Source organism: Tachypleus tridentatus, chromosome 1 (genome assembly GCF_004210375.1).
Source record: "Tachypleus tridentatus isolate NWPU-2018 chromosome 1, ASM421037v1, whole genome shotgun sequence".
Classification (NCBI taxonomy): Eukaryota; Metazoa; Arthropoda; class Merostomata; order Xiphosura; family Limulidae; genus Tachypleus; species Tachypleus tridentatus.
In genome coordinates, this window is record NC_134825.1 from 180,744,705 (window position 1) to 180,762,201 (window position 17,497).

At 34.3% G+C, this 17,497-nt stretch overlaps 1 protein-coding gene across 1 annotated transcript in view; it reads right to left on the reverse strand.

The window, feature by feature from the left end:
- The window catches only part of LOC143233804 (uncharacterized), a 24,723-nt gene continuing 7,226 nt past the window's right edge, over positions 1–17,497 (reverse strand). Inside the window, exons 4-7 of the mRNA XM_076470493.1 lie at positions 14,139–14,264; positions 7,525–7,703; positions 2,191–2,289; positions 1–1,448 (exon numbers count right to left, since the gene is read on the reverse strand). Of these exons, the coding sequence (XP_076326608.1) occupies positions 1,305–1,448; positions 2,191–2,289; positions 7,525–7,703; positions 14,139–14,264 (548 nt within the window). The 3' untranslated portion in view covers positions 1–1,304. The remainder of the gene's footprint in view (positions 1,449–2,190; positions 2,290–7,524; positions 7,704–14,138; positions 14,265–17,497) is intronic.

Genomic DNA, 17,497 nt, shown 5'->3' on the forward strand with positions numbered 1-17,497 from the left:
AAATGTTAAACTATATTTTTGCTCTGTACAGAAGGTTTTTAAATTCCCACATGTTTCATGTTAACTGGACTGTTGTAATATATATATATAATCTTAAAACAATTTTAGACTAATAAAACTACGTAACTGTTTATTACTGTAAAACAGTATTATTATTTTTTCCTTATTTGTGAGTTATTGAGTAAAGAAACCCTAACACAACTTTATGGACTGTTGATACAACTAGTCCTTAATACAACTTTATGGACTGTTGATACAAGTCCTTAACACAACTAAATGGACTGTTGATACAACTAGTCCTTAATACAACTTTATGGACTGTTGATACAACTAGTCCTTAATACAACTTTATGGACTGTTGATAAACTTATCTTAACACAACTTTATGGACTGTTGATAAACTTATCTTAATACAACTTTATGGATTGTTGATAAACTTGTGTTAGTACTTAATGGACTGTTGATACAACTAGTCCTTAATACAACTTTATGGATTGTTGATAAACTTGTGTTAGTACTTAATGGACTGTTGATACAACTAGTCCTTAATACAACTTTATGGATTGTTGATAAACTTGTGTTAGTACTTAATGGACTGTTGATACAACTAGTCCTTAATACAACTTTATGGATTGTTGATAAACTTGTGTTAGTACTTAATGGACTGTTGATACAACTAGTCCTTAATACAACTTTATGGATTATTTAGAAACTAGTCTTTAATAAAAAGTTATGGACTGTTTTAAAACTAGTCCTTATTATAACTTTATGGACTAACGTTACAAAACCGTGCAGCAAGTCTTTCCTGGAGAAGAAACATTGAAGTAAAATGATATTATAAATGTATTACTACTTCAAAAAAGTTAGAAACAGCCATTTTAAATCTGAACGAAACTTCTGGAAACTCGGGTCGTTATTTTCAACGATTTCATCAGTTTTATTTTACACCTGTTTTTATTTTGTAACAGTTTCCGGAACTCCTGATTTTTGGTTTATGTGATATTTCGCGGACATTCTTGGTGTTACTCTATAAAAATATCGTGCCACATTACACCATCTTTTATGAGTGGTCCGACACCCTGGTTGCTGTATTTCATCACGTGTGAGCCTCAGTGAAATGTATTTGGACTGATTATTCTTAATTAATTTGTTAAAAATATAAATGAAAACGTGTTCGCATTCTATTTTTAGCAAAAATATACGAAAATATAAAAGTACCAGAGGTCAGTAATGTTTTGTATAAGCAGTAGTTGAAATAACTAACAACTTAGTTCTTTAATTAAGGTCAGGTGAACCGGAATGAACTACATGGCACTGATGAAGTGGACATCTCTCAAGGTTGACCCCAGAGCTGATTGTTCTTCGTTTCTCGTGAGGGTCACTTGAATCTTTTTCTTCATGAGCTCTTCACGTAGTGCCTTCACGTCCATCTCGGCTTGTATTCTCAACTGTAACAACACGTTACATTGTCAACTATATATAGTGAAGTCAGCTATGATCACAACTAAGGCCTAAAATATTTCTTATTGGCTGTAATTATGTATCATGGTGCACTTACCAAATTGTTCTAAGTGGCATGGTGCACTTACCAAAATGTTCTAAGTGGCATGGTGCACTTACCAAAATGTTCTAAGTAGCATGGTTCGCTTTCCAAAATGTTCCACTTGGCATGGTTCACTTACCAAAATATTCTAAGTTCCATAGTTACATTCAAAACTGTTCTAATTGATATGATGCACTTTATAAACAGTTCTAATTGGGATGGTACACATTCCAAACTGTTCTAAGTGACATGGTATACTTCTCAAAGTGTTCTAAATAATATCTTGTATTTTCCGAACTGTTTTAAGCAGGAGGGTGTACTTTCGAAACTTTTCCTAGAGACATTATGTACTTTCAAAATGACACAAATCAAACATATATTTTCTGTTTAAATAAAAATGGCAAAGCAGTTAGCTGAGTAATTGCATCTAAAATCATACCTTAATTAGCCCTAAATCAGTTTTAATTGTAACACTATTTTATTAAATTCTAAAATAAAACCACCAAAGAAACTATCAAGTTTGATTTTGAATTTGAAGAAAACTGTAATTAGCAGAAGTTTAAAATAAATATTTGTTCATTTCAAAATTGTATTCAGTTTTATTCAACTAGGTGTCGTTGTTCTAAAAGGATTTTAACAGTGCCTACTTTGGCTTCGGCGGATAACCTCATCCGGGTAGATTCGAGGCGACCTCTCAGATCTTGGATTTCTTGAAGCAAACGTGCAATAACGATCTTTAAACTAAGCTAGAAAAATAATTAAATTTGTTGAATAATTATGTGGCAAAAGAGAAATTATAATTTGAACACGTCATTTGTTATAACTTAAAATCTAAGTACAGTGATATCGAGTTAACATCTCTAACTCGTTACAGAATTCTTGAAAATCCTTCAATGAAATATGTAGGGCATGTTTATCTCCGAACTAGAAAGAGTGTATTACCATAGCCCCTAATCTGTGAAATCTACTGCTAAGGAAAAGGCTCTGGCTGTACTAACGAATGAGGCATAAAAATGATGTTGTTAAAAAGGTCTTAGAAGAAGAAGAAGTGTTGCCTGGAGATCGTGATAACTTAGAAGAAGTGTTGCCTGGAGATCGTGATAACTTAGAAGAAGTGTTGCCTGGAGATCGTGATAACTTAGAAGAAGAAGTGTTGCCTGGAGATCGTGATAACTTAGAAGAAGAAGTGTTGCCTGGAGATCGTGATAACTTAGAAGAAGTGTTGCCTGGAGATTGTGATAACTTAGAAGAAGAAGTGTTGCCTGGAGATTGTGATAACTTAGAAGAAGCGTTGCCTGGAGATCGTGATAACTTAGAAGAAGAAGTGTTGCCTGGAGATCGTGATAACTTAGAAGAAGAAGTGTTTCCTGGAGATCGTGATAACTTAGAAGAAGAAGTGTTGTCTGGAGATCGTGATAACTTAGAAGAAGAAGTGTTGCCTGGAGATCGTGATAACTTAGAAGAAGAAGTGTTGCCTGGAGATCGTGATAACTTAGAAGAAGAAGTGTTTCCTGGAGTTCGTGATAACTTAGAAGAAGTGTTGCCTGGAGATCGTGATAACTTAGAAGAAGAAGTGTTGCCTGGAGTTCGTGATAACTTAGAAGAAGCGTTGCCTGGAGATCGTGATAACTTAGAAGAAGTGTTGCCTGGAGATTGTGATAACTTAGAAGAAGAAGTGTTTCCTGGAGTTCGTGATAACTTAGAAGAAGTGTTGCCTGGAGATCGTGATAACTTAGAAGAAGAAGTGTTGCCTGGAGATCGTGATAACTTAGAAGAAGAAGTGTTTCCTGGAGTTCGTGATAACTTAGAAGAAGTGTTGCCTGGAGATCGTGATAACTTAGAAGAAGAAGTGTTGCCTGGAGTTCGTGATAACTTAGAAGAAGCGTTGCCTGGAGATCGTGATAACTTAGAAGAAGAAGTGTTGCCTGGAGATCGTGATAACTTAGAAGAAGTGTTGCCTGGAGATCGTGATAACTTAGAAGAAGAAGTGTTGCCTGGAGATCGTGATAACTTAGAAGAAGAAGTGTTTCCTGGAGATCGTGATAACTTAGAAGAAGAAGTGTTGCCTGGAGATCGTGATAACTTAGAAGAAGAAGTGTTGCCTGGAGATCGTGATAACTTAGAAGAAGTGTTGCCTGGAGATCGTGATAACTTAGAAGAAGAAGTGTTGCCTGGAGATCGTGATAACTTAGAAGAAGAAGTGTTGCCTGGAGTTCGTGATAACTTAGAAGAAGAAGTGTTGCCTGGAGATCGTGATAACTTAGAAGAAGAAGTGTTGCCTGGAGTTCGTGATAACTTAGAAGAAGAAGTGTTGCCTGGAGATCGTGATAACTTAGAAGAAGAAGTGTTGCCTGGAGATCGTGATAACTTAGAAGAAGCGTTGCCTGGAGATCGTGATAACTTAGAAGAAGAAGTGTTGCCTGGAGATCGTGATAACTTAGAAGAAGAAGTGTTGCCTGGAGATCGTGATAACTTAGAAGAAGAAGTGTTTCCTGGAGATCGTGATAACTTAGAAGAAGTGTTGCCTGGAGATCGTGATAATTCTTTTCCATTAGATAATTTAGTTTCCAGTTTCATGATTTTACAAATTGTTGCCACCTTGTAGCAGCCTTAAAAAATTAAAGGAATATATATCACACTCGATGGCTTTGGTGTAAGTAACGACCCTAGGAGCATTAGATAATTGTATTTATCACCGCTTGGAGGCTTTGGTGTTAGTAACAAATAAAAGCATTAAATAATTGTATTTATTACTGCTTGGCGGTTTTGGTGTTAGTAGCAAACAAGAGCATTAAATAATTGTATTCATTACCGCTTGGTGGCTTTGGTGTTAGTAATAAACAAGAGCATTAAATAATTATATTTATCACCACTTGGTGACTTTGGTGTTAGTAGAAAGAAAGAGCGTTAGACAATTAGAATTGTGATCATATGGCGGCTCTGGATATTACTGAAGTGTTACGAATCAAGTATTGTGGGATTAAAACACAGCACACAGCTGACCTTTTGTGTTAAAAACAGCTCTCCTAAAGAAGTGTTTGCTATTTCTGTTCGCAGATCTCCACTAAACGATTAAAATAAAAAAGATATTTTTATTGTAATCGCTTATTCCACCTCAACTTGAGAAGTTATTTTATGTTACTTGTCAAATAAAACGTCCAGTGTTCGCCACTTACAAGTTCAAAGTTATCACAATACTAGTAAAGGCGCTTAGCAAAGCTGGACTTAAACTGTTGTGCTTGTTTCTTTGTTTGTTTTTTAATTTCGCGCAAGCTACTCTAGGGCTATCTGTGCTAGCCGTCTCTAATATAGCAGTGTAAGACTAGAAGGAAGGCAGCTGATCAGCACAGACCACCGTCAACCCTTGGGCTACTCTTTTACCAACGAATAATGGGATTGACCGTGACATTAACGCCCCCACGGCTGAAAGAGCGAGCATGTTTGATGCGACGGGGATTCGAACCCGCGACCCTCAGGTTATGAGTCGAATGTGTTAACATACCTGGCCATGCCGGGCTATAAAAGAGCCTAACAATATAAACTATAATTTAGTGCTGGGCACGGTAAAGAGTTCTAATATTTTGAGCCATATCGCAAAAACCTTCGTCGAATGAAAAGATATCCATGTTTTATGTCACTTTCAAATATTTTACCTCAAACGTTTCATTCAACTTAGCCCTCATTGATAGTACTAAGGTAGTAGAGAAATAGGTTAGCCCACTTTGATAGTACTAGGGTGGTAAAATTGTTGCCTTTTTTGATGGTACTAAGGTGGTAAAATGGTTAGCATTCTTTGATGGTACTAAGGTGGTAAAATGGTTAGCATTCTTTGATGGTACTAAGGTGGTAAAATGGTTAGCCTTCTTTGATGGTACTAAGGTGGTAAAATGGTTAGCCTTTTTTGATGGTACTAAGATGGTAAAATGGTTAGCATTCTTTGATGGTACTAAGGTGGTAAAATGGTTAGCCTTCTTTGATGGTACTAAGGTGGTAAAATTGTTAGCCTTCTTTGATGGTACTAAGGTGGTAAAATGGTTAGCCTTTTTTGATGGTACTAAGGTGATAAAATGGTTAGCCTTTTTTGATGGTACTAAGGTGGTAAAAGGGTAGCCTTTTTTATGGTACTAAGATGGTAAAATGGTTAGCCTTTTTTGATAGTACTAAGGTGATAAAATGGTAATCCTTGTTTGATGGTAGTAAAGTGGTAAAACTGCTGCCAAACTTAGAGTGCTCATTAATTACTTCTATGTTCATATGTCCTTTAGTGGATAATTGTTATAGAGATAGGTTTGAGAAACGCTTCATATTAACAAATGACAACAGACACTTTAAATATAATCCCCATGCTACTTTAGGCTACATAACCACATTAGGGTTTCTACATTCATACTGCTTTAGGCTACATCACCACATTAGGGTTTCTACATTCATACTGCTTTAGGCTACATCACCACATTAGGGTTTCTACATTCATACTACTTTAGGCTACATAACCACATTAGGGTTTCTACATTCATACTGCTTTAGGCTACATAACCACATTAGGGTTTCTACATTCATACTGCTTTAGGTTACATCACCACATTAGGGTTTCTACATTCATACTGCTTTAGGCTACATAACCACATTAGGGTTTCTACATTCATACTACTTTAGGCTACATCACCACATTAGGGTTTCTACATTCATACTACTTTAGGCTACATCACCACATTAGCTTTTGAACATGCATACTACTTTAGGCTACATAACCACATTAGGGTTTCTACATTCATACTACTTTAGGCTACATAACCACATTAGGTTTTCTACATTCATACTGCTTTAGGCTACATAACCACATTAGGGTTTCTACATTCATACTGCTTTAGGCTACATCACCACATTAGGGTTTCTACATTCATACTACTTTAGGCTACATAACCACATTAGGGTTTCTACATTCATACTGCTTTAGGCTACATAACCACATTAGGGTTTCTACATTCATACTGCTTTAGGTTACATCACCACATTAGGGTTTCTACATTCATACTGCTTTAGGCTACATAACCACATTAGGGTTTCTACATTCATACTACTTTAGGCTACATCACCACATTAGGGTTTCTACATTCATACTACTTTAGGCTACATCACCACATTAGCTTTTGAACATGCATACTACTTTAGGCTACATAACCACATTAGGGTTTCTACATTCATACTACTTTAGGCTACATAACCACATTAGGATTTCTACATTCATACTACTTTACACTACATCACCACATTAGGGTTTCTACATTCATACTGCTTTAGGCTACATAACCACATTAGGGTTTCTACATTCATACTACTTTAGGCTACATAACCACATTAGAGTTTCTACATTCATACTGCTTTAGGGTACATAACCACATAAGGGTTTCTACATTCATACTACTTTAGGCTACATAACCACATTAGGGTTTCTACATTCATACTGCTTTAGGCTACATAACCACATTAGGATTTCTACATTCATACTGCTTTAGGCTACATCACCACATTAGGGTTTCTACATTCATACTGCTTTAGGCTACATAACCACATTAGGGTTTCTACATTCATACTACTTTAGGCTACATAACCACATTAGGGTTTCTACATTCATACTGCTTTAGGCTACATAACCACATTAGGGTTTCTACATTCATACTGCTTTAGGCTACATCACCACATTAGGGTTTCTACATTCATACTACTTTAGGCTACATCACCCCATTAGCTTTTGAACATTCATACTACTTTAGGCTACATCACCACATTAGGGTTTCTACATTCATACTGCTTTAGGCTACATAACCACATTAGGGTTTCTACATTCATACTGCTTTAGGCTACATAACCACATTAGGGCTTCTACATTCATACTACTTTAGGCTACATAACCACATTAGGTTTTCCACATTCATACTACTTTGGGCTACATAACCACATTAGGTTTTCTACATTCATACCTTGTTGGACGGTTGTTCGGTTCTACTGTTGAAAACATCTAGTTCGAGTCCATCCTCTAACTTAATCAACAATTCTCTATGAAGTTTTTCCAGGTCATCACGAAGCCTGCCGCTTTCTTCTTCAAGCACAGGAGTCTTTTTCCTTGTCTCCAAGAATCGTTTCCTCCAGACATCTCGAACTGAAATAAGAATGGACTTCTGTCACAATGGTCTCTATCAGAAGACTTCGATTATTTTGAAACAAAATAACAAGAATAGTGTTAAATTTACGTACAGGTGAGGTTAATATACGGAGCAACAACACAGAAGGTAAAATAAATGAGTCAGAAAACTAGGGCAAAAGAAAAATTAGGCAACAAACAACGGTGCCACTTATCAGAAGAAAACAGACAACGGTGCCACTTATCAGAAGAAAACAGACGACGGTGCCACTTATCAGAATAAGACAGACAACGGTGTCACTTATCAGAATAAGACAGACAACGGTGCCACTTATCAGAAGAAAATAGACAACGGTGCCACTTATCAGAATAAAAGACGACGGTGCCACTTCGAGTCTTCCATCAAGTGAAGGACAGCAAAAAGAAACATTGAGTAACTCTATCTGTCTACAAGGACAGGCTATAAAAATATTAACAAAATGTTATATTTAGACAGGTTAGAATAATTAGGTTGAAGAAGTTATAGAAACATTTTAAAGGAGTCTACATATCACTATATATATGTACAATATGTGTCAGGTTTTGTATTCAGTAGTCACATATTGCGTAGAGAGTAACATGTTAAGGTTAAGTGTGGCGTTATATGAGTGTTACCCCTGAAAGTGTTTAGTCACTGGTCTAAGATAAAATAGTGAGGATGGTAGGTACATTCAAAACAAGCCAAATCTTCTCTAGTCTTACACTGCAAAATTAGGGACGGCTAGTACAGATATCTCGTGTGTAGCTTTGCGCGAAACAGCTAGTCATCACCACCCACCGCCAATTTTTGGGCTACTCATTTACCGACGAATAGTGGGATTGACAGTTACATTATAACGCTCACACGGCTGAAAAGGCAAGCATGTTTGGTGTGACGGAGATTCGAACCTGAGATCCTCGGATTACGAGCTGAGTGCCTTAACCACCAGGCCCTGCCGTGGCCTTTAGGGAAAGGACATTATGTGCAATATTAACTAGAACGTAAATACTCATACGATATTTTGTTTGTTTTGTCTCAAGTTCTCCGAGGACTATCTGTGCTAGTCATCTTTAACACACAATAAATTGTTTTTTAAATTTCTCTTTAACGTGAATTCCTAACAACATTCTGGACACGTGCGAACGAGGAAGCGCGCGAAGCTGTATGAAAAGTATACAAACGATTGATACAGTTCACTAAAGTGTTTGTTTGTTCTAAAACACACACTGTTCAACGGTGCTGTGTCGTCCGCGGGTATTGAAACCTTGATTTTAGCTCACAAGTCAAATCAAATGAGAACATCTAAACACTCCTCTATTATATAAAACTTTAACCTTGATATGACAGACGGCAGGATTCAAGTGTGGATATATTTGTTTTGTCGTACATAATACAACCTAACACTCGCACATAATACAACCTAACACTCGCACATAATACAATCTAACACTCGCACATAATACAATCTAACACTCGCACATAATACAATCCAACACTCGCACATAATACAATCTAACGCTCGCACATAATACAATCTAACACTCGTACATAATACAATCTAACACTCGCACATAATACAATCTAACACTCGCACATAATACAACCTCATTTGAAGTTTCTACGTAATAAAGTGTAAAGAAACAACTGTTTTGTCAGTTAAAGGTTGTATACTTAGTTAACCCTAAAAGGATGAGATTATAATACTTAATATTTGTCAGTTAAAGGTTGTATACTTAGTTAACCCTAAAAGGATGAGATTATAATACTTAATATTTATCAGTTAAAGGTTGTATACTTAGTTAACCCTAAAAGGATGAGATTATAATACTTAATATTTATATGTTAAGAAAAATGTTACCTTTAGTGAGACTTCAGTGTACTTCTTATTGACACAGATTACGCTGTTGGACAAACTTATTGTACGGAGATACAAATCAGCCTTTGGTCAGTGAATCACGTGACAAAAGGTAAAATGAACGGCGTAAGAAACTACCCCTTTGAGCCACGTTACATTTGACGTGTAAGTAAAATGTCTAAAGTTTTAAATTGATCCTAATTGGTGTATATTTATGACCTTATATGTAAAAATAGAACATAATGAGTAATTATAATAAAGGATTTCCTATAGAACTTAAGAACTTGAAAATGAACACAGGAATATACAGATAATTAACAGTTTAACGTGTAAGTTGTGGAATCACACTTTATTATATGATTACCAGTAGTTAGTGTGACACACGGTAAAAGAAGATACGTGGCCTGACATTAGGTTTTCTACATTCATACTACTTTAGGCTACATAGCCACATTAGGGTTTCTACATTCATACTACTTTAGGCTACATAACCACATTAGGGTTTCTACATTCATACTACTTTAGGCTACATAACCACATCAGGGTTTCTACATTCATACTACTTTAGGCTACATAGCCACATTAGGGTTTCTACATTCATACTACTTTAGGCTACATAACAACATTAGGGTTTCTACATTCATACTACTTTAGGCTACATAACCACATTAGGTTTTCCACATTCATACTACTTTAGGTTACATAACCACATTAGCTTTTGTACATTCATACTACTTTAGGCTACATAACCACATTAGGGTTTCTACATTCATACTACTTTAGGCTACATAACCACATTAGGGTTTCTACATTCATACTACTTTAGGCTACATAACCACATCAGGGTTTATACATTCATACTACTTTAGGCTACATAACAAGATTAGGTTTTCCACATTCATACTACTTTAGGCTACATAACAAGATTAGGTTTTCCACATTCATACTACTTTAGGCTACATAACCACATTAGGGAGACACGTGGCCTGACATGGCCACGTGGTTAGGGAGCTTCACTCGAAATAAGAGGGTTGAGAGTTCGAATCCCTGTTCCACCAAACATGCGCTTTCAGCTGTGGGGGCGTCATATTGTATCCAGCAATCCCATTATACATTGGTAAAAGAGTAGCCCAAGAGTTGGCGGTGAGTGGTGATGACTAGTTCTTCTCATTGCTACATGAGGACAGCCAGCGCTGATAGTCTTCGTGTAGCTTTGGGCAAAATTTAAAACATACCAAAAGAAAGTATGTACGTTCTGAATGTTTAATAACCAAAACAAAGTATGTGCTTTCCGAATGTTTAATAACCAAAACAAAGTATGTACGTTCTGAATGTTTAATAACCAAAACAAAGTATGTGCGTTCTGAATGTTTAATAACCAAAACAAAGTACGTACGTTCTCAATGTTTAATAACCAAAACAAAGTATGTACGTCTTGAATGTTTAATAACCAAAACAAAATATGTACGTTCTGAATGTTTAATAACCAAAACAGAGCATGTACGTTCTGAATGTTTAATAACCAAAACAAAGTATGTACGTTCTCAATGTTTAACAACCAAAACAAAGTATGTACGTTCTGAATGTTTAATAACCAAAACAAAGTATGTGCGTTCTGAATGTGTAATAACCAAAACAGAGTATTACGTTCTGAATGTTTAATAACCAAAACAGAGTATGTACGTTCTGAATGTTTAATAACCAAAACAGAGTATGTACGTTCTCAATGTTTAATAACCAAAACAAAGTATGTACGTTCTGAATCTTTAATAACCAAAACAAAGTATGTACGTTCTCAATGTTTAATAACCAAAACAAAGTATGTACGTTCTGAATGTTTAATAACGAAAACAAAGTATGTACGTTCTAAATGTTTAATAACCAAAACAAAGTATGTGCGTTCTGAATGTTTAATAACCAAAACAAAGTATGTGCGTTCTGAATGTTTAATAACCAAAACAAAGTATGTACGTTCTGAATGTTTAATAACGAAAACAAAGTATGTGCGTTCTGAATGTTTAATAACCAAAACAAAATACGTACGTTCTCAATGTTTAATAACCAAAACAAAATACGTACGTTCTGAATGTTTAATAACCAAAACAAAGTATGTACGTTCTGAATGTTTAATAACCAAAACAAGGTATGTACGTTCTCAATGTTTAATAACCAAAACACAGTATTACGTTCTGAATGTTTAATAACCAAAACACAGTATTACGTTCTGAATGTTTAATAACCAAAATAGAGTATGTACGTTCTCAATGTTTAATAACCAAAACAGAGTATGTACGTTCTGAATGTTTAATAACCAAAACAAAGTATGTACGTTCTGAATGTTTAATAACCAAAACAGAGTATGTACGTTCTGAATGTTTAATAACCAAAACAGAGTATGTACGTTCTAAATGTATAATAACCAAAACAAAGTATGTGCGTTCTGAATGTTTAATAACCAAAACAAAGTATGTGCGTTCTGAATGTTTAATAACCAAAACAAAGTATGTGCGTTCTGAATGTCTAATAACCAAAACAAAGTATGTACGTTCTGAATGTTTAATAACCAAAACAAAGTATGCGCGTTCTGAATGTTTAATAGCCAAAACAAAGTATGTACGTTCTGAATGTTTAATAACTAAAACAGAGTATGTACGTTCTGAATGTTTAATAACCAAAACAGAGTATGTACGTTCTCAATGTTTAATAACCAAAACAAAGTATGTACGTTTTGAATGTTTAATAACCAAAACAAAGTATCTACGTTCTCAATGTTTAATAACCAAAACAAAATATGTACGTTCTGAATGTTTAATAACCAAAACAGAGTAGGTACGTTTTGAATGTTTAATAACCAAAACAAAGTATGTGCGTTCTGAATGTTTAATAACCAAAACAAAGTATGTACGTTCTGAATGTTTAATAACCAAAACAAAGTATGTACGTTTTGAATGTTTAATAACCAAAACAAAGTATGTACGTTCTGAATGTTTAATAACCAAAACAAGGTATGTACGTTCTGAATGTTAATAACCAAAACACAGTATTACGTTCTGAATGTTTAATAACCAAAACACAGTATGTACGTTCTGAATGTTTAATAACCAAAACACAGTATTACGTTCTGAATGTTTAATAACCAAAACAGAGTATGTACGTTCTGAATGTTTAATAACTAAAACAGAGTATGTACGTTCTGAATGTTTAATAACCAAAACAGAGTATGTACGTTCTCAATGTTTAATAACCAAAACAAAGTATGTACGTTTTGAATGTTTAATAACCAAAACAAAGTATGTACGTTCTGAATGTTTAATAACCAAAACAAAGTATGTACGTTCTGAATGTGTAATAGCCAAAACAAAGTATGTACGTTCTGAATGTTTAATTTCATATGAAAAGGTATCCTTTTCAGGTCTGTGTATGCGTGTAAATAGCTACATCTATATAAATTGGGACAGGTCAGCATCCACTGGTTTCAACACATGGGTAATACCCTGAAGATATTCAAGAAACTATTCATCTCTCTGGTAGCATATGCTGGAACTAAAAGTCCCCAGGAGCACATATTGGAACTATCTTATCCCTATTAACACACATAAAACAATCTATCCACAGTGGCATATTTTAGAAGAATCTGTCCTTTAGGCACTGTGTTCAACTGTTTGCTTATTACGTCACAGGTTGTGCGACCAATATTGTCTTCCCCTCTTCCCTCTTGGTCACCATCTTACAGATAACCACTGACACTGTCACAGCTAAAGAGCTCTTGGCAGTTACCTCAGTTGGTGGACTGCAGATTGGAGTCCCGTCTCTTATTAATTTTCATTTCTTGAGAAAACTGAAAGACGTGTCACTGTTCAAAATGCATCAGAATCACAAAGTGGGAATGATGACATCACTCACGTGAAACATTACGTCAAGAAGACTAAACTAATTACATAATGATATATGTAATTATGGGAGATTATAATACTATCGTTTTATCAGGAATAAAAACATTAACAGATTGATATTACCTTGATCTTATGTTATAATATTGTTGTTTTATCAGGAATAAACACAAACAGATTGATATTACCTTGATCTTAGGTTATAATATTGTTGTTTTATCAGCAATAAACATATTAACAGATTGATATTACCTTGATCTTAGGTTATAAATTGTTGTTTTATCAGGAATAAACACATTAACAGATTGATATTACCTTGATCTTAGGTTATAATATTGTTGTTTTATCAGGAATAAACACAAACAGATTGATATTACCTTGATCTTAGGTTATAATATTGTTGTTTTATCAGGAATAAACACATTAATAGATTGATAGTACCTTCATCTTAGGTTATAATATTGTTGTTTTATCAGGAATAAACACAAACAGATTGATATTACCTTGATCTTAGGTTATAAATTGTTGTTTTATCAGGAATAAACACATTAACAGATTGATATTACCTTGATCTGAGGTTATAAATTGTTGTTTTATCAGGAATAAACACAAACAGATTGATATTACCTTGATCTTAGGTTATAATATTGTTGTTTTATCAGGAATAAACACAAACATATTGATATTACCTTGATCCTTCTTCTGGTTAGCTTGGGATTGGAGCTGTTTAATTCTCTTCAAGAGCGCGTGCCGCCTGACGTCAAGCTTACGTCTCTGTACTCTGTTCTCTTCTAACAAAAGGGTTAGCTGTTCTCCTAGAATCACAGGAGATCGAGACCTTATAACAACTAATTATATGCGTAACACCGTAAAGTGTTTGAGTTTCACTTTTAAACATAAAAGTAAATATCAAATTTATGTTTCTGACTATTTGCTGTAGATAATTTTTACTGTTATAATATGCATTAGAAGTATTGGAACTTACGTATTTGTTGGAGGGATCTGGGGTAGTAATGATCTTACGTGCCGTGACAGAGACATAACAAATAGAGAAAAGTATAAATATTTTGCGTCTTGTAAATTTGAGGGTACGTTATAAATACAACACACTTGAAAAATTGTAGACTCATTTATGGCCAGTAAAATGTATCAGTAAGAGAGATTCATCCTTTCGTATCAAACATGAAGTGATACAAGTAAGTTCACATTTTACGTCACCGTGGTGCAGTTAGCGTCATATTTAAACGTGGCCTACAACTGTCTATGTGTAATTGTTCTTCAGATATATTAACATTACGAAAATAAATACGTATCATAGTGTGTAAAAACCAAGTAGTATCAACAGTTGTTTATATAACGAAAATAATCAACAGTTGTTTATATAACGAAAATAATCAACAGTTGTTTATATAACTAGTAGTATCAATAGTGGTTTGTATATCTCGTAGTATCAACTGTTGTTTGTATAACTAGTAGTGTCAACAGTTGTATACATAACTAGTAGTGACAACAGTTGTATATATAACTAGTAGTATCAATAGTGGTTTGTATATCTCGTAGTATCAACTGTTGTTTGTATAACTAGTAGTGTCAACAGTTGTATACATAACTAGTAGTGTCAACAGCTGTATATATAACTAGTAGTGTCAACAGTGGTTTGTATATCTCGTAGTATCAACTGTTGTTTGTATAACTAGTAGTGTCAACAGTTGTATATATAACTAGTAGTATCAATTGTGGTTTGTATATCTCGTAGTATCAACTGTTGTTTGTATAACTAGTAGTGTCAACAGTTGTATATATAACTAGTAGTATCAATTGTGGTTTTGTATATCTCGTAGTATCAACTGTTGTTTGTATAACTAGTAGTGTCAACAGTTGTATACATAACTAGTAGTGTCAACAGTTGTATATATAACTAGTAGTATCAATAGTGGTTTGTATATCTCGTAGTATCAACTGTTGTTTGTATAACTAGTAGTGTCAACAGTTGTATACATAACTAGTGTCAACAGTGGTTTGTATATCTCGTAGTATCAACTGTTGTTTGTATAACTAGTAGTGTCAACAGTTGTATATATAACTAGTAGTATCAATTGTGGTTTGTATATCTCGTAGTATCAACTGTTGTTTGTATAACTAGTAGTGTCAACAGTTGTATACATAACTAGTAGTGTCAACAGTTGTATATATAACTAGTAGTGTCAACAGTGGTTTGTATATCTCGTAGTATCAACTGTTGTTTGTATAACTAGTAGTGTCAACAGTTGTATATATAACTAGTAGTATCAATTGTGGTTTGTATATCTCGTAGTATCAACTGTTGTTTGTATAACTAGTAGTGTCAACAGTTGTATATATAACTAGTAGTGTCAACAGTTGTATATATAACTAGTAGTGTCAACAGTGGTTTGTATATCTCGTAGTATCAACTGTTGTTTGTATAACTAGTAGTGTCAACAGTTGTATATATAACTAGTAGTGTCAACAGTGGTTTGTATATCTCGTAGTATCAACTGTTGTTTGTATAACTAGTAGTGTCAACAGTTGTATATATAACTAGTAGTATCAATTGTGGTTTGTATATCTCGTAGTATCAACTGTTGTTTGTATAACTAGTAGTGTCAACAGTTGTATATATAACTAGTAGTGTCAACAGTGGTTTGTATATCTCGTAGTATCAACTGTTGTTTGTATAACTAGTAGTGTCAACAGTTGTATATATAACTAGTAGTGTCAACAGTAGTTTGTATATCTCGTAGTATCAACTGTTGTTTGTATAACTAGTAGTGTCAACAGTTGTATATATAGCTAGTAATGTCAACAGTGGTTTGTATATCTCGTAGTATCAACTGTTGTTTGTATAACTAGTAGTGTCAACAGTTGTATATATAACTAGTAATGTCAACAGTGGTTTGTATATCTCGTAGTATCAACTGTTGTTTGTATCTAGTAGTGTCAACAGATGTATATATAACTAGTAGTGTCAACAGTGGTTTGTATATCTCGTAGTATCAACTGTTGTTTGTATAACTAGTAGTGTCAACAGTTGTATACATAACTAGTAGTGTCAACGTTTCGACCTTCTTCGGTCATCGTAAGGTTCACAAAAAAAAGAGGTTACTGACCGGTAGCTAACCTCTGTTTGAAGGCGTTGTGTTATTGAGTGTAGGAATGTAGAGGGCGTGCTTTATTTTGGGTTTGAGTTGTTGTATAAGTAAGGCTTCTTTAATTTTTGCGTTTATTTATGTTTGTTTCTTTATTTAGCATTTGAGTGTTTTCTATGAACCGAGACCATCAACTGGCATGCTGCATTAAACCAGAGATTTACGGACTTATACAACGAAACATAAACCAAATCAATACTAAAAACGACAGTGACAAAAAGATCTGCCACAACAAAAAACTAGAGAAACTAAGATGCAAACAACAGAAAAGACTCCAAAACAACAAACCGTTGACTAACCTCATAATTAACAGATCCGACCGACAATTAAACACAGACGAGATACATCTACTTAACAAAGGACTCAACTTTGCAATAGCACCTAGGTACATTTCAACCATAGAAATCAAAACATGTTTAGAAGATCTAGCCAGGAGACTTGTGATACTTTCTACAGAAAACAACCAACAGGAAGAAGACAACTTAGACGATTATATTGACATTCAACAGCCAAACTTCCTAGACAAAAATTACTAGTTAATATTTTCCAGAAACAGTTAAAAACAACATCTTAAACGATTTTATCAAAGAATTTTCTCACAAAACCATCAACATAATTTCACAAAACAGAAAGCTGAAAAATAACCTTACAAAAAGAGAAATTAATTTCATTGAAAACCTAAAACAAGACAAAAACATAAAAATTCTGAAAGCAGATAAAGGTAACGCTATAGTCAAAATAAACACGAATGAATACATCCAAAAATGAAGAACATCCTAACAGACACGAACAAATTTAAACCAATACACACAAATATTGAGTTTCCAGTCTGGTCTAGAATTGAATATTTTATCCACAATCAAAGTCCACGACGAAAAAAT